Source organism: Mus caroli, chromosome 16, assembly GCF_900094665.2.
Source record: "Mus caroli chromosome 16, CAROLI_EIJ_v1.1, whole genome shotgun sequence".
In the NCBI taxonomy this organism is placed as follows: Eukaryota; Metazoa; Chordata; class Mammalia; order Rodentia; family Muridae; genus Mus; species Mus caroli.
Window position 1 is genome coordinate 34,667,178 of NC_034585.1, and position 19,812 is coordinate 34,686,989.

General features: G+C 43.4%; 1 protein-coding gene across 1 annotated transcript in view; it reads left to right on the top strand.

Moving 5' to 3' along the window:
• Window positions 1–19,812, top strand: part of Hgd (homogentisate 1,2-dioxygenase) — a 50,419-nt gene that overhangs the window by 20,634 nt on the left and 9,973 nt on the right. The window contains exons 5-11 of the mRNA XM_021184741.1: window positions 8,875–8,934; window positions 10,850–10,941; window positions 12,920–12,954; window positions 13,762–13,841; window positions 14,341–14,440; window positions 16,455–16,579; window positions 19,704–19,808. Coding sequence (XP_021040400.1) covers window positions 8,875–8,934; window positions 10,850–10,941; window positions 12,920–12,954; window positions 13,762–13,841; window positions 14,341–14,440; window positions 16,455–16,579; window positions 19,704–19,808 — 597 coding nt within the window. The remainder of the gene's footprint in view (window positions 1–8,874; window positions 8,935–10,849; window positions 10,942–12,919; window positions 12,955–13,761; window positions 13,842–14,340; window positions 14,441–16,454; window positions 16,580–19,703; window positions 19,809–19,812) is intronic.

Here is a 19,812-nt window from a genome sequence, read left to right on the forward strand (position 1 = left end):
ATTAGTCACATACCTTCCCATGGTGAGACTGAAGTTCAGGGATATCCAGTGAGAATATCCAAGTCAGGATTACTCTCCGTGGAGTATTGTTGAGCAGGGACGCTGTGAATATTCATAATTTTAAAACATTGTTTGTTTATATCTACTGCAATTAGCTATGGTATAATAGTTTTATTTTTAGTCTTTTAAAACTGTATTTTGTGTCCTTTTCCATATCTTATACTCCTGTTGGTAGATATGTTTTTTTAAAAAATAAAAGTTACCTAGTGTATGTGTGTGTATGCACACAAGTGCTTATGTGTGTGTGCGTCTTCCCAGCACTTCAAAGCATGAATGCTGATCTGCCCTTTTTGCTTCTGAACCTCTGTCCTTCCATGGGTACCATGACATTACAGTGACTCAAAACCCACAAAAATCAATGGTTTCCAGGTCCTGAACTAAACTATCACCTCCTCATTGTGGCCATCTCCTGGAACTAGGAGGTTCCTCTTTCCCTGCCTTCCCTACCCACCTCTCTTCTTCTCTTTCCTTTCTCATTGTCTTCCCTTTCCTCTCTACAGTTGTTTGCTGAGGGTGCTATAACAAAACCAAGGCAGATCTTGTGGCATTCCTTTCTCAGAGCTCTGCTCTAGAGACTGAGGCGGGTTTCTTCTACTGTGCTTGCAGAGGTTAGCTTGTTCCTTGGTCTTCTCACTTCTGTTTTGTGCCTGTTCTTGTAAGAGCTCAAATCATATTCAATTACCAATCCCACCCCACCCCCCAAGACCTCACTGGAATTTATGTACTCTGTCAAGATTCTACCCAAGCTGGTCATGGTGGTACATGCTCACAATCCCAGCATTCAAGACACAGAGACAGGAGGATGCTGAGTTTGAAGCCAGCTTCATGAGACTCTGCCTCATAAACAAACAAACAAACAAAAGAAGTAAGTAAATGACAAACAAATAGACAAATGAGTCTAGCACTTTCTAGGGGATAAGGACCTATGAATGAGGGAGGGCAATCCAGACCATAATATTCTTCCTCATCCTTACCTTCCAAATATCAACCAGTGAATTGCTCCTATGATGGATTCTCTTTGCCACACATACATAAGGAATGAAAAATGCCTGAGTCAGATGAGCCAACAGGAAGAATTCCTTGAACAATGGGGGAATTTTCTAAGCTTGCTTTAAAAAAAATTGAAGAATGGATCACACTTTAGGAAATCCTCTAGAAATTTCTTCTGAGCTATCTCTGGTTTTTCTCTTTTTTTTTTCCCTTAACCCTTTAATGCAGTTCCTGATGTTGTGGTGACTCCCCACCCCCAACCAGAACATTTTTGTTGCTACTTCATAACTGCAACTTTGCTACTGTTATGAATCATAATTTAGCTATTTTCTCAAGACAAGGGTTTGCCAATGGGGTTGCGACCCACAAGCTGCAAACCACAGCTCTACTTCCTATGTCTCCTGCTTTCCAGTCCAGGAAAATGTGCTAAGTTGTTTTGCTTTGACATTTTATGCTTTCTTTTCTCTCTCTCTCTCTCTCTTTTTTGGTTTTTCGAGATAGGGTTTCTCTGTATAGCCCTGGCTGTCCCAAAACTCACTCTGTAGACCAGGCTGGCCTCAAACTCAGAAATCTGCCTGCCTCTGCCTCCCGAGTATTTCATGCTTTCTTGTCTTCCTGGAATTTTCTCTTTATTTTTAAATAAACATCAATTTATCAAAATCTCACAAATAATTTAAAGCTGGTCTTAAATGAAAACACTGTTTTCTTCCATTGAACTCTTGAGCATTTCTTAGGGTGTCTGAGAGGATCTTCTGTCTCTAGGGTCTCTCTCTGGTCTGCAGCACCTAGCACATACCTATTTCCAAAAACTGCGAATATTTGTTGAATGTATTCCCTGGTAGCTCAGATCTCACCATCCTATAAATAGACAGGATTGCATTTCTCTAAATGCATCTGCTGGCAGTGGCCAGCACTGCAGTGCACATTGCCTTGTGCAGCCCTTTTTTGGACAGCTTGCTTGATCTTTTATACAGTTCATCTCCATCAACTTACATTTCACTCCTTGGAAAGATATTGAAGCTGTCTGCAAACCAAGTGATTTCACTGCTTGTATCTCTTATTTCCATGTATATGGATGTCCAATGGGCCTTGTGCCAGGATGTATTCCTGAAGGAATGCTTCTGTTTACAGATCCCTTTCAAAGTCATTTCCACTATCTGTTTATTTTCCTACTTGGTGAAGCTTCACGCTTCGGGGTCTTCTGTAATGCGTTCCTTGAGTACAGAGAGTTATTACCTCCAAGCCTAGCATAAAATCATGTTTGATAAATATTGTATGCGTGAATTAACTTCAGGGGATTGGGCAGGGATACCGAGACTGAAGGTCTTTAGCTAGGTTAGTGTTCTAGGAGTCAGACTGAGACACAGTGGCCCAGCATCAGAGGAGCAGAAATAAGGGTCAACTTGAAAGACTATTAAATGGGAAAGACTTGGGTTTAGGACCAAGGAGATAAGGAATACTTTGGAAAGCAAATCAAAACAGGGGCTGATAATAAAATACTAAAGGTGTAACTTAAGAAGTAAAATATCAGTGCCAATTTTAATGGGGAAAATTGAACTTCTCTAAGCTATTCATGTTCTCATGGCTACAGAAGAAGCAAGACAAGAGGCAAGCACCAGCAGGATGGTGATGAGCGCTTAAAGGGTAGTGATGGAGGGTGTAAGTATAATAAATATGTATGCAAATATCACAACAAACTCCATTTGTGTGTGCCAACCTAAAGGAAATAAAAAGACAATAATTATAAGCATTTCAGAGAGCTGTGAGAATTAAGTCACCCACTAACATTTATGGTAAACTGTGTTCAAGTTTATTCAAGATGCTAAATATCATATTCCACCTTTCCAGGGTTAAGAATTGAACCCAGAACCTCACACAAACTATTCAAATGTCCTACTATTAAGTAACTCTCAATTTACTTAGCCCATTTTCTATTACTGTAACAAAATCACAGAGATGAGGTAATTTATAAAGAATGGAAGATTGCTTAATACGAAGTCTAGGGGCTGGGAAGCCTAAGCATGGTGAGAGTATATGGCGAGCTCTTTCTTGTTGCACCATAATGTGAAGGATATTTCATGGGGAGACAGGCTATGTACGCCTGGCTCTCTCCTCCTAATACCATCATGGAGCCCCCATTTGCATGACTTCATGTCCTCTTATTTACCTAAATCCTTACTTCATTGACATGTGAATCATGGGGTTAAGTTTCCCACACATGTGAACTTTTAAAGGACACACTTTCTTTGGTTTGGATAAGGACCGTATAAAATGAATTGTTTCCCAGAGAGGCACTGATACATAGTAGTGAACTTTTAGGCAGTGGGGTCTTTAGGTCAGTGGGAGGGGGTCTAGTCTCAAATTTGTCTTGATATTCCACCCATGGCAGTGGCCCAAAGCTTGGGGCTTCTCAGTCTTACACTGGAACCTCCAAAACTATGAGCCAAAAGAAACCTTTTCTCTTTGTAAGTTAAGTGACTCAGGGATTTCGTTACCGCATGGAAGGCTGACTAACACATTGAACCAGAACTCTGGGTAACGAACATAAAATTCTCAGCCTTGCATTCAGGAGCAAAGTCACATTGGGAATCTAAGTTCCCATACACAGTGACTCTTTCTTTTTTAAAGTCCCATGAAAGACTTTAGAAAGTCTAAGTATATCGTGCCTTGGATCCTCTTTAATGGCACTCTAGCCCCATTACTCCAAGGATCTCCAGTGGATCCATCAAAGCCTAGTTCATCCCCACATAAACTATAGTTCCTTCTCTCCTGAGATTGCTAGATTGGCTGAAGACTTCTGTGATTCACTCTTTAGTTCATCCACCTCCTGCTTCCCTCCTTGGTTTAAGAGTCAACACTACTGAACATCCTGAACCTGCTCCAACCAGAGCTGTGGCTGGCACTGGCTTAAGTAGTATTACCCACAAGTGACTTTAACATTCTTGGATGATGTTACCAACTTGTAATAATTTGTCCACCTCCAGCCAGCCAGTGTGAAGAGTATGCAGGTCACCCAGAGTAGCTGAGTCCACAGCAGATTTGGATGTTGTCAATGAATCAAGGCATCTCAATGTTGAAAGATCTTCACAGCATCCAGGCAAATCTCAGCCTCCTAACTATAGACATATTGAGGTTTTTTTCTTTCTGTTTCCTTTTTATCTCTGGGCATGAATTTCGAATCTCTTTCATTAAATGTTAACAAGGATTCTCTGTCTCCCTCCTTTGGAAATGTTAAAGAATTTTTAATTTAAACATTGAACATCCTTAGAAACACTTTTCAAACTCTTTTACCACCTCACTTTTAGTGAATAAAAGTTTATTCTCCAATAGAATTTGCAAAAAATAAAAAGCAATTGGTTTACACTTTGGAAGTAACATTTGGACTTTTATAAGCAATGTTCTCCAGGCTTACAGTTATTCATCTCTTCAACCATTCAATAAATATGCACTGGTGCATACAATAGTCTAGATATTGCATTAGACACTGCAATCTATGTCATCGTGTCTTAACGTCTTAATTAAATTCCAGATGGGAGGAGCTATTCAGTGATTGTATACAGTATGAATAAAATAAATGGTTATGAAATTGTAACATTATGTTACGCCATTGCTGAGCCACCTAAATAACAGGATCAGTACCTTCAAAGCTAGGAGACTGAGAGTCCAGGATTAAGGGGTGAAAAGGGTGATGTCTGATAATGGCTTTCTCTTGGATCTATATCTGGGTCATCTTCCCTCTTGTCCTCACACAACCTTTCCTCTGACTATTTGTTGGAAATGAGGTAATTGTTTGATTTGTTGTCTTGGTACTCTGGTTTCAATTCTTTTTTCTTTCAAAAGACCTTTGTCTATATCCCAGGGCTGTAAAACCTTCAATCCTCCTGCCTCAGTCTCCCAAGTGCCTGAATTCTAACTTTCTAACTCTTCTTAGGCTACCACTCCTAAAACACAAATTGTATTATTTAATTTAACCATATTTACCATTGAAATCTCCCAAGCAATTTCACTGGAAGTTAGGGCTTCAGTATATGAGTTGGTGTGTGTGTGTTGGGGTGGGGGTGGTCAGTTCAAGAGGTTTTCTTCAGTCATAAAGTGTTCTTTCACTGTCAGATGCTCTTCTCTAAGAGCTCGTGGGATTCCAGGACCCCCACCCCTGCCCCGCCCCCAAGACCCCATTGTTACAATAAGAAAAGCAACCCAACAGGGGAAATGATTTACCCACAAAAGTCAAGTCTTCCAGTTTGCTCATGCATGGCCCTCTTGGCCTGGGCTTACCACAGTGACTTTTCTGCAGCAAATGTACTAGGCTTGTGCCAGGAAATGTTCGTGAACCCCCAAAAAGTCCACCAAGGAGCCTATAGGGTCTCTTTATTTATGCTCAAACTTGGGCCACATCACCATCTCTGATACAGCAGAACTGGAAGGAGCCCCCTGCCTAGTTTTAGGTAAGCATTTATAGAGGCAAGAAGGGGGTATCTAGCCTGGTACACATCTGATTGGGGGTGGGGGTCATTATGGCCTTTAACATAATTGGCTGGTGCTGGGAGCCAAACCATGAACTTAACTTCTGTTTTCCTCCTCATTGGTGGTTGTTAGGAAGTGAAGTGTCAGGGGCAGGCTTGTAAACTGGAGGTACAGATTTTAGGGGGAATAAGCTAGAAACTGGTGCCAGACGCAGGTCTTATGGGGGTGGGTAGCCTGGAAATTGGTGCTAGGTTCCAGTTTGTTAGTTAACTCAAGTTCAACCTTAGGTCAGGTTCTGTAAGATGGAGTTTGAACCCAAAAGATTTGGTCTTTCAGGCTGAGCTTCTGGTCTCAGCAGGGAATGTTCTGTACCACACTCTAAGGGCAATGCCTGTCTGCCCCCTTCACATTCACCAAAACATCACATCAGAGCTCCTTGACCAAAATCTCTTGCCTGAGAATCCAAAGTTGAATTCCTCTTGTGGATTCAGGGTTTATCAGAACAATTTCAGCATCTTTATCATTCCTTTTGAGATAGGCACTTTTACATTCTGAACATGAACTCTGTGCAATCCAGTGCCATCCAACCCAATGGAGACATTATTCTTCTCCCTGTATCATCTGTCATTTGAAGGCAATCCTTTTTACACTGGTGAAGAAAGGCTCCCTAGGGCCATTGCTTCACCTGGAATGCAGGCCCCATTGATGGCAGTTTTCCTATGTCAGCATGTGGATGTATTTTCACCCACCACCTCAACCTCTCTCTCCTTGTGGCTTGAGAGTTGGAGTGAACAGCAGACCTTGACAACCCACCAGGCCTCTGGTTCAGTTTTTCCCTCTCACAGAAGAGCCTCTTTTCTCCGAGGCAGGGCTTCACTGCTACGCACAACAGATATCTAATCTTTAGGCAGATTGCACCGGTGTCCTAGAGCAACAGCTAGGTAGCCAGTAGTAATTCACTTGCAACTATGATGTCTCCCTGCCCCAATGTGCGCTCTTCCCCCACTTCTCTTCTTCCCTCCCTTTCCCTCTATGTGAGAGTCTATGTGTGAGAGAGAGAAAGAGACACACGGAGAAAGGAAGATTTTCTTCCTTAATATCTCCTTGCCATTTTTTCCTCTTAGATTTACTAACTCTTAAGCCTGTATTATTTAAAAATCAATGCTATCTGGAAGTTGGCATTGCAACCCCCATGTCTAGCTTGAGATGCCACAATTTGGTTTGGCTGCGTGGTTCATTGCTTGATTGACTGCATAGAATTTTCTAAGCATGACGCTTGCTTGGTTCAGCAACACAGTAGTCACTGAATCTCTGAGTGCTGGAGTGTTTAGAAAATGCTGATGTCTAGGTCCCATTTCCAAAGATTCTGATTTAATTTGGTCTTGGATTCAAAGGCCATCCAGTTGATTCTCATGGGTATCCAGGGTTGAGAATCTCTGGTTAGCCCTGAATGGTTGCCAAGGAAACAATTGATCTGATACTTAAATATCTTCCTCTGGGAAATCTACAATGATGACTCTTTTTCAGGTGATTTTTCTCCACTGTTATGGCGACGGGGACAGTAGGCAGTGATTAGTAATAGACCATGGCCACCCCTTGAAGCTGCAGCAGTACCTGGGTGGGGATGTAGCTCTATGGTAGAGCATGTGTTGTGCATGCAGAGTTCTGAGTTTGGTTGCCAGCACACATACTATCCTACATGCTCAGTGCTGAGCTATGGCCCTTCCTGCTGTAAAGTGAATTTGCTGCTAGGTCTTTAGTTCTCAGCAGGATACTGACTTAAAGAAATAGAGGAATGTTTTGACAATGGGGTGGGGGTGGATAGCTATAGCATGAAGGAATATAACAGGTATCTTGTGGGCAGGAGCCAGGGGCAGTGCTAAGCATCTCTCTATGCATAAGCCTTACAACAAAGAATTACCCAGTACAAACTGTCCCATATGTATGTCAAGGGTTGGAAACCCTTTCCAGACCCTTGCCCCTTGTGACCCAATAGAACCCCTTGTGATTCTATTCATCACGAATAGAATCAGTCCTGAAGTATTTGCTGCACTCTGAAGCTCAATTTCAGTGGTCCTTTTCAAGCACACATTTTGTATCATTTTGTAGTGGTCTCAGAATGTCATCATCGTCTTTGTCTTTAGGAAATGATGGGAGCTGTCTGACTGTGTGATACACCCAGCAGAGCCCTTCCTATTTGCTCTTCTTTTCCTGTCTGGCTGCCTTCTCAAAACACAGAATGAGCAGACTCCAGCACCTGGATGGAGCGTCTGCCCATCCAACCTTCACCAGGCATAACAGCCAATGGAGCTAGCCCCAGGATGCAGGTCACTCCAGATGTGCACTGGGCTTCTTGGGCAGAGGAGCTCTCTGACTGGCTGTGGCAGGCCCGGTACTACATTGATTAATAGACACTGCACTGGTGCTTTGAGCACGGCCTGCACCTGCTGAGTTTTCTCCCCACTTCCTTAGATCAGTTCATTATTGAATTAAAGACCATTGCGATTTAGAGTGAACCATTGGGCAGCCTGGGGACAAACGCTAGGTTTGGGGAAGAAACCAAGGCTGGCACTGCATTTACCAAATCCAGTCTCAGCGGGATGCGTTTCTCTCTCTCTTAAGGAAATAATTCAAAACTCCAAGGGCTGGAAGGAGAAGGAGAACCTTCCCCTGCAGTGTCAGGAGCCCACACAGCGAAGCCGGCTTGCCAGGAAAGGGAGCTGATTATAAATAGCATGAAAGCGGCATCAGTCAAAACTCACAGATGTGCCTGAGCAAAATGTTAAAAGAAACACCTTCTGAGAGAGGGAGCGGCGGCTTGACTTCATTTTTATAATTGAAAGGACTAGGAACAAAGACACTTCATATTCATATTAAACACACACCCCTACAGCACACTCTCGCGCATGCACACACACACACACACACAGAGAGAGATAGAGAGAGAGAGACAGAGACAGAGACAGACACATACACAGAGACAGAGACAGAGATGGAGAGAGAAACAGAGACAGAGAAAGATGAAGAAAGAGGGGAAGAAAGAGAAAAGGAGAGGGACATAGCCCTACAGCATACACACATACACACCCCCACAGTGTACATACACACTCTTATAGCACATATACACAGAGTCATACACCCCTAGTGTACACACACACACACACACACACACACACACACACACACACACAGAGAGAGAAATGATAAATAATCATTAGTTCTAATATAACAAAATCACCAATGGCCAGAACCTCACAGAGAGAGCAGTTGTCCATTTTCTCCTGTGTAACTGAATCTATTTAATAAACTTATGGTTTCCTCCTGTGAAATCATTTCCCTGTATGGTTTTTTTCCCCCCAGCTAAGATGGAAACCATTTGAGATTCCAAAAGCGTCTGAGAAGAAAGTGGACTTTGTGAGTGTAAGTCAATATCCTCCATGATTTCCCACTGCCCTCCTCTGTCCTGTGGTGAGTGATCTAGCCATCTGCGATCTGAACACTGAGCAGCCTAAACCGGAGGTGGAGGCGGCAGAGACAAAGCCACCTGTGTGTAGCATGGGGGCTGGCTGAGGGATGCCTTCCATACAGGCACCATATGGCTCCTGACACCAAAGGGCACCCAGGAGCTTTCTACCTCACAGAAAGGCCAATGAGGGTAAATCTTCCTTCCCCCAAGTGCCTCTTCTCTGGGTAGAACGAGTCTCAACCACTTTGACCCATGATGCCTTTGATGGTTTGGTGAGACCTGTTTACTTATGCACTCATTTATTTTGCTAAATTTTTTTATTACTGGGTGTGTGGGGGCAGGTGTTTGGTTGATTGATTGGTTGGTTGGTTGGGTTGGGTTGGGTTGACTGGGTTGGGTTGGTTTGGTTTAATTGAGATAGGCTCTCCTCCTGCAGCTCATGTTGACCTTGAACTCCTAAGAGTCCCCTTTGCCTCAAACCCAGGCACTGGAACTACTGCCATGAGCCACCATGCATGTGGTTTTGACTGTGTAAAATAAACTACATCAAATTACACAGACAATTACGTTGAAATGCAATGATAAAAATATTTCAAAAAAATCAATAGTATTTGTTTTGTAGTTAGAAACATGCCTCCTAGTTAATATACTAGATCGTAAGACCTATGTGAAAATCCAACCACTATAGCATGAGCACAAATGATATTTTGAGATACTTATGATGTATGACATAAAAATGTCCCAGTCACTGACAAAGTGACAGGCACCTTTGCTGCTGCTGTGGCTTGCTACCTGCATTCATAATACTTGAAGGAAGTGATACATGTCCACACAGATTAGTAAAAATAAATACAAAAATAAATGTCCCCATCCAAGAGCTTGAAGACCCTGAAAGGGATACCAGGAGTCAGATGCATCACCTCAGACGGCAGGCAGAGGAGCACAGGGCTAACTGGCAGGCCCTCTCCATAGCTGCAAATGCTGGCAGTACAGGGACACCTGCACCCACAGCAAGAAGTGTGTGGGTGAAGGGACTGGAGCTGTCAGGGAGAAGTGCTCCAAGAGGACAGAGGAAGATTCTGCAGGCCAACTTGGCTCATGTTTTACTTAGGGGCCCTCCAGGTGCCCAGTGATAGCCCAAACTGTTTAAATCACCTTGAAGCCTTTATCCCTACAAGTCTCCCCGTACCTTGTGAAGACTCACTTCAGTAAACCTCAAACTGATCCATTAAGGGACAGAAGAAGAAGAAGAAACTTGCTTCCTGAGAGATATGGATATCTGAGGAGCAGAACCCTCTCTGGTTTTGCATCCTGCCTGCAGGTTTGGGGCAGAGTGGTGTTGTAAGAAGTCTCTGCTCCCCCACCCCCACCCTCATGTCAGGCCTCCCTGCACTGTATCATCTGGTCCCAGAGCAGAAGGACTTGTAGTCAGTTACAAAGTCTTCCCCTGCTTTGTTCTGGGGAAAGTAGCCTGGCCTTCCTCATGAGAGAGGGCTGCTCCCAGGGAAGTGTGGACTTGAGGGGGCCCTAAATGTCAAGGGAAGCTTCAGGCCCTCTCCCCACAAAATCCTTCTACCAGATATCTCCTCTTTCCTGAAGGGTTCTCTTAATCATAATGAAATGTCCATTTTGAATGCATTTAAAGAAATGATATCATGCTCTCTAAGTTCTTCTGATGTGGCCGTTAAGAGGTCTCGGCTATCATCTCCAATGGGACACAGTCTACCAAGTATAAGTTATTGACAGGCAGCCTTGATTCCAAATGGCCCCTAGGGCATTCTCAAAGGGAAGAATACAAAACCAGGCTTCAGGGGTTAGGGGCAGGCCTGAGCCTACGAAGCACTAGTCATTCTGTTTCCCCTCTCCCAGGGTTTGTACACCTTATGTGGAGCAGGAGACATCAAGTCTAACAACGGCCTTGCTGTGCACATTTTTCTGTGTAACTCCTCCATGGAGAACAGGTAAGAGGCTCAACTGTTGGGGCATGACATACTCATCCCCTAAGTACCTATTAGCCAGAGAGTGAAGACCTAGTAAACTCGTGTGCAAACACAGTTCTTTTATAATTATTCCCCTCTCAGAGAAATGTCGATATGTATTCATTGATAACAACAAATAAGAGGGGGCTAGAGAAGTGGCTCAATGGGTTAAGAGCACTGACTCTTCTTCCTAAGGTCCTGAGTTCAATTCCCAGCAACCCCATCGTGGCTCACAACCATCTGTGATGGGATCTGATGCCCTCTTCGTTGTGTCTGAAGACAGCTACATTGTACTCATATACATAAAATAAATAAAATTTTTTTAAATAAGAATTTCTATTTTGACAGACTCTTGTGATATATACAAGACCGTCAAGAACCATGTAGGCAGAAAAGGAAAGGTTAGGGCCTTGTGATGAAGGAGCGGCTCACGTAGGCAGGTTGGGGACAAATAGAGTTAATGTCTAAGGATCCCTAGGGTTCAAGTCCAAAGCCACGCTGCACGAGCAGTTCTGAAGGCTAAGTAACAGCCTTGGCTTTTGCTAATAGCTGGTAGCTCGGCGCAAGCTTAATGCACTGCATACTAGTCAGTTCATATCCTGAGGTCTTTAAGGAGGACACATGTCACAGCACCTATGTGCACAAACTAGGACAGCTTGGGGAATCACGTCTCTCCTTCTACCATGTGAGTCCCAGGGATCAAACTCAGATTCTCAGCCTTGGTGGCAGATGCCTTTACATGGCCGGCTGTGCCACTGGCCTTTCTATTCTGTTTTGTTTTCTTTTAAAAAGTAAATGATACCCCTGCCTTTTCTTTGGGAAGCAGACCATCATGGCGGCTTTGCATGCAACCTCTAGGACAGGGATTGTGAACATATGTGTTGAGACCCCTTTGAGGGTCGCATATCAGATACCTTGCATATAGGATATACATTACATTACGATTCATGACAGTAGCAAAATGACTGTTATAAAGCAGCATCGAAATCATTTCATGGTTGGTGGTCACCACAACATGAGGAACTGTACTTACTGAAGGGTCACAGCGTGAGGAAGGTTGAGAACCACTGCCCTCGAACTACACTTTTGTTTTTCAAGCTGGATTCTGATCTTGCTGACTTAATGAACGTAGGCGAACTATTCAACTTTTAAAAGATTGTTTTTATTTATATTTCACTTTATGCATATCGATATTTTGCCTGCATATATATCTGTGTACCATGTGTGCCTGGTGCCTGTAGAGACCAGAAGAGGGAGTTGAATCCCCTGGCACTGGGGATAGGGGCGGTTGTGAGCAACCATGGGAGTGCTAGGAATAGAACTTGGCTCCTTTAGACAACAAACAAATGCTCTTAACTGAAGATCCATCTCTCCTCCCTTAGCTATTCCACTTTTGAGTCATTAATCAAGGCCAAGATCGCAGCCCGATAGGAAGCATTGGAGACCTCCCTTTGGGTCTAGCCTTGTATGAGGTCATCCCCCACGCACGCACGCACGCACGCACGCACGCACGCACGCACGAACTCCACATAAGCCACATTGGCTTCCCTTTATTTCTTTCTAGCGGCCCCATTAGCCTCATTGCTCTAGAGTGCCTGAACATGCTTCTTTTGCCAGGAGTTTCTCCTCTTGCCTAGATGATAACAGATCTCTTGTCCAAAGCCTCATCAGTGGGCAGGAGGCCTTTGTTGTCTCCCCAAACCAGTTCAGGTCCCTATTCCTTCATGCCCCTGAACTTGACTTTCGCAGCATCATTGCGCTTTGCCCTTGGGGCAGTCCGTAATTGTGTGCTTCCTGTCGTTGTCTGTCAGACTCTAAGCTCCACAGGGAAGCTTCTGCTGATCACTTTATACTCAGCACCTGGTTCGTGGTAGGCACTAAATAATAATTTGCGGAATGAATAAACTTGTCCAGAATGTGTTAAAGCTGAAAATCACAGAAAGTACTCTGTAAATTTCAGATGCTTTTACAACTCAGATGGGGATTTCCTGATTGGTAAGTTCCTGGTTGGTAAGACTGACTGATTACCTAGCCCCAAGCTATATTCCAGTTGGTTTTTTGTTTTGCTTTGTTTTGTTTTGTTTTTGTATCTTGTTTGCCTGCATTCCCCCATCTGTTTCATGAAATGAAGTACCACCTACAAGAGTGAGGTCCAGACACCACTGGTGGTCTGGAAAAGATTCCTAGTGTACCTCAAAGTGTCCAATGTATGTTCTGGGCTTTCTGCCTGTGGCTGTCTCTGCTGGGCATCTCCCGTGTGGGAGATCTTGGCAATGGAATGAAATGGCATTCCTAACGTGACTAACTTATTAGGAAATTTCTATTTGCTTTTAAACTCTCTGAAGGAAAGCCCATTTGTCATCAACAACCACGCACAGTTCGGGTACAAATTTTATGAGGCCATCTAAAGCATAAGAGCCGTGAGAGGTTTTGTGGCATTTAGTTTTAGTATTCAGGAGTGAACATTCCCGGGTAGTCAGCAGACATGCATTCTGGCTGAAATGTCAGAAAAGAGTAGTTTTCTGTGCTAGTTCTAGGACCCTTTTGGGTCAATTCACAAAAGTGTATATATACAGGCTCCTCAAAGTGGGAAAGAAGACAGAGATTTTGAAGAATTTTCAAAATCTTGTAGACAGTAAAATAGCTAACTGACATTGTCAGAATACAGTTCACCCCTAAGAGACCCAACGAAGGCCTCCTCATTCGCAATAACAAGCAAATGCAAGCATTAAGCTTTCGGGTTCTCCTTTGAACAGGATTGCTCACTATTACACGGTCTTTTCCCCTCTCCCCCCCCCCCAGTTCCCCAGAAAGGGAAACTTCTCATTTACACCGAGTTTGGCAAGATGTCCCTGCAGCCCAATGAAATCTGCGTCATTCAGGTTGGTTCTGAGCCCCTCTCTCCCCACCACTTCTCCCTAATTTGGGAGCAATCAGATGTTTCAGCTGCTGCTATTTCTAACCCTAAAATGTCTCTGTCATGTCTGGGCGACCACAGGGAGGAGTCAGAGTTAAACAGAAGGCTTTGGGTTAAGCGGGCTTGGTGCCTGCTTTGTTTAATATAGCGCACAATCACCAAGCAGAGAGTGGTTACCACTTCCTTTCCCTAAATGTGAGTAGTCTGCTTCAGGCTGCATCAGAGACAAGAGATGGTGAAGGTATTCACAAATATATTGAGTTGTGGCTAACTGGGGGCTGCTGTTATCTCTGGACCCAATAAGACATTAATTATTGGTATGATTAGGAATTAGATTTTTTTTTTTCCTTTGTGACTCATCTTTAATCTGGTCACCTGGAACAGCATCCTTGGAAACACAAGCACTTTATTTCTGCATATAACTGCAAGAATACGATTCATGATGCCATGCTTCTGTCCTCCAGAGAGGAATGCGATTCAGCGTCGATGTCTTCGAGGAGACCAGGGGCTACATCCTGGAGGTCTATGGTGTCCACTTTGAGTTACCTGACCTGGGACCCATCGGTAAATCTTCACCTCAAGCCTTGCTTGAGATTCATCTCCTTCCATCTCTTCCTGGCTCTCACACTCAAACTTCAACTTCCCCCTTCAGACAACTTCCTTAGACAAAATGCCTGCCTACAAAATATATGAACAATAGAAAATGGTCCAAACCAATCTATTATACGTTCCTCTAAAACAATAATATAGAACAATGGCAATAAAGTCATTTAATGGGTTTCTGGTTAGATGTTTATATTATAAGGGATGCAAAAGGGGGTCACAAAAATAGCTTTACCAAAGATGAGATTTGAGACTTGATTAAATTCTTTTTTGTTTTTTTTAAGTCAGAGTCTCTTATAGTCCAGGCTGACCTCTAATTCTCTGTATAGATAAGAACAGCCTTGAACTTCTTCCTGGGTGCTGGGATTATAGGTGTTTGCTACCATGCCCAGCCCCATGCGGTGCAGGGCACTGAACCCAGGGCTCCCTGCTACTCAAGCACTTTACCATCTGAGCTCCTTGGCCCTGAGATTCAATTAATTGTTGATGGCCTATTAAAGAGAAGTAAAGAGGAAAGGGAACAGCTTAGCAAATGTATCAAATAAGAATAAGCTTTGTGAATAATGTTTTCTTAAGTCAATGAGCTGTGTGTTTCCATCCATAAAAAAAAAATGTCATGGAGTCTATTACCTTGGAAATATGAAATGAACTGGGTGACACATGACCTTTGAACATCACGTTCCTTCTGAGCACACTTCACAAAATCCATACACTTAACAGCAACAAGCTTATTCCTACATTCTGTGAGGGAGCTGCAGACAACAGTCTCTGTGCGACAGATTAAAACTTCCAGACACGCTCTCCCAGTTCCGAGTCTTCCAGCAGCTGAAGGGAGGACACTCAGGAGGGAAGGGATGAACTTAGAGGCACTTTTTCTCAAGCCTCGCTTGAGGAGAGCTGGAGAAATCGGCCACTGGTTTCTGCTTGAGCCATACCTTCCAGTTCTTTCTTTCCCTGTCAGCAGCTTTTCAGAGCAACAAGGACAGGCCAGCATGTGCCTTCTGGTCACTCCCCTGGGGATCCAAATATTCAGAGGAAGGTGGGAGGCAGCAGAGAGGCAGCTGGAGCCATGGTGGGCCGTCTGTCATCCTGCTTGCCACCCACTCTTCCCACTTTGGTCTAGCTTCCTGCTGCTGTGCAGGCAGCAGAGCCTCCAGGTTCCACAGAGCATGTACCCTCTGGAAAATATATATAATTTACTAACCAGCTGGGCGCTTTTTTTTTTTTTAACCCCAGGAGCTGGAAATGATAAAACACTCCCCAGGCCTTTCCTCTCTGAGTTAAATTATGTTTTTGCACTTACACTTTTTCATATTTTGTCTTTTTGATTTATTTCCTTTCTCTGGAGGGAACACTCGCTCCTGAACAAAGCTAAGCAGGCAGGTCGTCAGTTCTTCCTCCCTGAATGGCAAGCAGATACTTTTTTAGGCTGGACAGCAGCTTTATAGTTCTGGCTTTTGAGTTCTGGCTCGCTGACAGAGGCCTGCCTGGGACAGTAGCTAATCACCTTTCTGTATGAGATCAGGGTCTGAAGATATGTAGGAGAGTCCCCAGGGCTTCCTTGGACGGATGTCTGCAGTTTCCTTGGATCCCCCCTCTCTCCCTCTCCCTTTTCCTCACCTGTAACACACCTACAAAAGCCATATGAACATAATCACTCTACAGTTCCAGGACATGACACTGCTTATGAGGACTTTTGAAATTTTCTTTTTTTCAACCAAATCTCTTAGCTCTTCCTACACATCTACCAAACTGGAATCCAACAGATTCCGTAGTGTTTGGGGTTGAACCTAGGACTTCACATACACTAGACAGGCACTGAGCTATAGAGCCCTGCCTGGGAATCTAGCAAGGATTTTGGTGAAAAGAGGAATCTGTGGAACGGCTTGTGACACAAAAGAAGATTCTCTTTGTGGGCCTCTTTCCTTTGACTTTGGAAATACCTCAGTGGAGTTTGGGTTCCTGTGTTTTCTAGGAGCAAATGGCTTGGCCAATCCTCGAGATTTCTTGATCCCCGTTGCCTGGTATGAAGATCGTCGAGTGCCGGGTGGTTACACTGTGATTAATAAATACCAGGGCAAGCTGTTTGCTTGCAAACAGGTACAGTAAGATTGTTGGTAGCCAGGGAGTGAGTGTAGAGTTATGGAGCACCAGCTGATAGCCAAGGCTAGCCTTAGGTACATTGCATACACCCCTTTGTCTTTATTATACACTAAGGTACTGCCAATTACATAGTACGGGAACAGGTCAGATGGTGATAGTTACTTCATGGTGCTATGTGGCAGAACCAGGGTTAAAACCCCCCAAGTGTTTGACTCTCTCGAGATTGTGCACCTCCTCAGCTAGCAATGGAAATTTAACATTGTCCGGGTCTCTAAGAGTGACGTGGGAAACATAACATAGAGGCCTCCTAATATGATCTGAAAAAGAAGATGACTCATCACAAGGAGAAGCCAAGATTGATATCCCTCAATGACCACCTTATTTCAGATACAGATGATTGATCGTTGTCACAAAATGAAAAGAATTTAGTTGATTAGCTTCAACTATACCAGAGGCCTGGTAAACTGAGGACTTGAAATCACAGGCAATAATATAAAATTAATTTTAAGACATGACAACGTTTTGTCCCTTCACAGAAGGCCTGTCACATAAAAATAATAATATAATATATAACCTATGCTATAATACTATATGCTTCTTTTGTTTATTTTTTGAGACAATGTCTCATGAAGCCCAGGCTGACCTTGAACTTGCTTTGTAGCTAGATTGTCCTTGAATCCCTCATCTTTCTGTTTCTATCTCCCAAGAGAAAGGATTATAGCTGTGTACCATCAGGCCAGGTTATTACTATGTCTCACTATTTAACATATTGCGTGTGTAATGTCAGAACAGATTAATCATGTAATAAATGCCACCCAATAGTCCTTCTGTTACTATTATTTGTTTAATTTTTTTATTTGCCTGGTTTACTGTCTGTATTAGCCTAGCACTCATTATTTTCCTTGCACACCATCAAAAGTCCATGCCAGCCAGCAAAGACAGACCAGTCTGAAACTTATACTTAAACCTTGGAACAAACAGCAATGTGCTATCTTCATATTCTCTGGGTCAGAATTTTTCAACAGTTGTTTAGGGACCATTAATCTTAGAAACCTTTGGACAGCCTTGTTCAAAATGCTCCTACCCATAATAATACTCTCACCTGGCAAAAAGATAACCTCTGGGGTATTAGAAGTAGATATTTACATAAATGTTAAGTGTGTTCCCCAGGTTATTGTTATTCTGCATACAATCGACAGAGAACATCCATTTTGGCAGTAGCACCAGCAGCTTTCCACTTCCCATGGGACCCTGTGATGGTCACAGGGGTCCATTCTCCTCTGCTTAAGTCTGTGCCATGGGAGGCAGGAATTTATCTGCAAAGTAGCCTAGCTCCCCAGTTTTTTATCTTTTGTTGGGTTCAACCTGAAGGAAATTAATAGAGGGGGATGATAGTGAGGCATTTCTCTCCCTCTCTATTCAGTGCTTCTGACTTGATGTGGCTCCTGCTGAATAATAGCCTCAAAGCCAGATCGCAGTATCCAAGAGAAGGCACTCAATGTATCTCTTACCAGAAAAAAAAGTTATTATTGGAGAGAAAGATAAAATATAGTTGAGAGTATTCATACCCCAGATATCAGCAAACACTGTAAATCAGAGCATTGTTTCTCCAGAGAACTCGCTATAGACATTCACAGATGTAGGCTTTTTCATGGTTCTAGATCTTGCTGGAGTCCTATAGAAGCATTTCCCCTCTTCTTTCTCAGGCCCAGGAATGCCAATGTGTTCCCCCTGTTACTCAGATACCTCAACACTCCTAGGCATTCCTCTTAGCTTTAACAATGCCTTGTGGGTAGTCATTTCCCTCAAGTCTTTTCCCTTTACTCTTGAGAATATCACAAATACAATGACACAGATCATATCACATCCCCATTTTCCTGCCTTCCTCTTCTCATATCCACCTTCAACAGTTAGTGCTACCTACATGTGCAGGGGTGTAGGACCATCCTCAGGAACATGGGAATCCTACCAGGGGTACATCTTCAGTTCCTGGAGGCCTAGAAATCATCTATGCTATTTATACCAGAGTTTTGGCTCTCCTGATCTTGTGCACGTTATGTGCTAGGAACCTCAGCTGCTGTGAGTGTGGTAGTTTAACAGCCCTGTCATGTGTAGAAGATAATGCATTCCTTCCCATAGTTCAGCTCTTACATTCTTTCTGCCTCTTCTTTTTTCAAGATGGTCCTTGAGCCTTAGGCTGGCTGGGTGGGGATGAATATAGATATCTTTGAGACTTAGACTGGCTTACTGGAGATGGATATAGATATCCCATCCAGGGCTGAGCACTCAACTCTCTTATTCTTAGCAGTTTGACCAGCTATGCACCTTGGGCTTTAGAATATTCTGTGCTGGATCCTTTTTCTTGACTAGACACACAGCATCAGTGAGGAAGATCACAGTCCTGTAAAGCAGCAAAGTGATCTATCCAAGACAAAACCAGGAAGGATGTTACCGTCATCCTGAAATCTCAAACATTTAGGCTGGATCTCTTCTTCGAGATGTCTTCTTTCCTGAACTTCACAGCAGACACTGTGTCTATGAGAAGTTCCTTTAGGCTGCAAAGCCCTGGAGAAATATCACTGTAAGTGCCTGCTACACCAGGAAACAGATTGTTTGAGAATTGCTGGCCTCTACAGATTCCCACAGTTACGTTAAACATTGAAAAAGGACTGCTTGACGGGTGTGTGCTAGGCTTCTTCTCTTCATGGGATGAGACGGATGGCTGCAGCTTATGAACTAGAAAAGGGGGTTAGTGGCAAAACCAGGACCTAAGAGATGGTGTGTAAAGCAACCACAGAGAGATCAAGTTGAGCTATGATTCTCCCAAAGGATGCTATGATTAAATTTAGAACAACGCCGGGCGTGGTGGCACACACCTTTAATCCCAGCACTCAGGAGGCAGAGGCAGGCGGATTTCTGAGTTCAAGGCCAGCCTGGTCTACAAAGTGAGTTCCAGGACAGCTAGAGCTACACAGAGAAACCCTATCTAAAAAAAAAAAAAAAAAAGGAAAAAAAATTAGAACAACATCATATAAAAGGGGTTATGTCAGTATGTATTATAACTTCACAGCTACAAAACCATTACATTCTAAGAGCATGCTTTCCTGGATTCTGTGATTAGGATGTCTCTCCATTCAATGTCGTGGCCTGGCATGGAAACTACACACCCTACAAATACAACCTAGAGAACTTCATGGTCATCAATGCGGTGGCCTTTGACCATGCGGTAA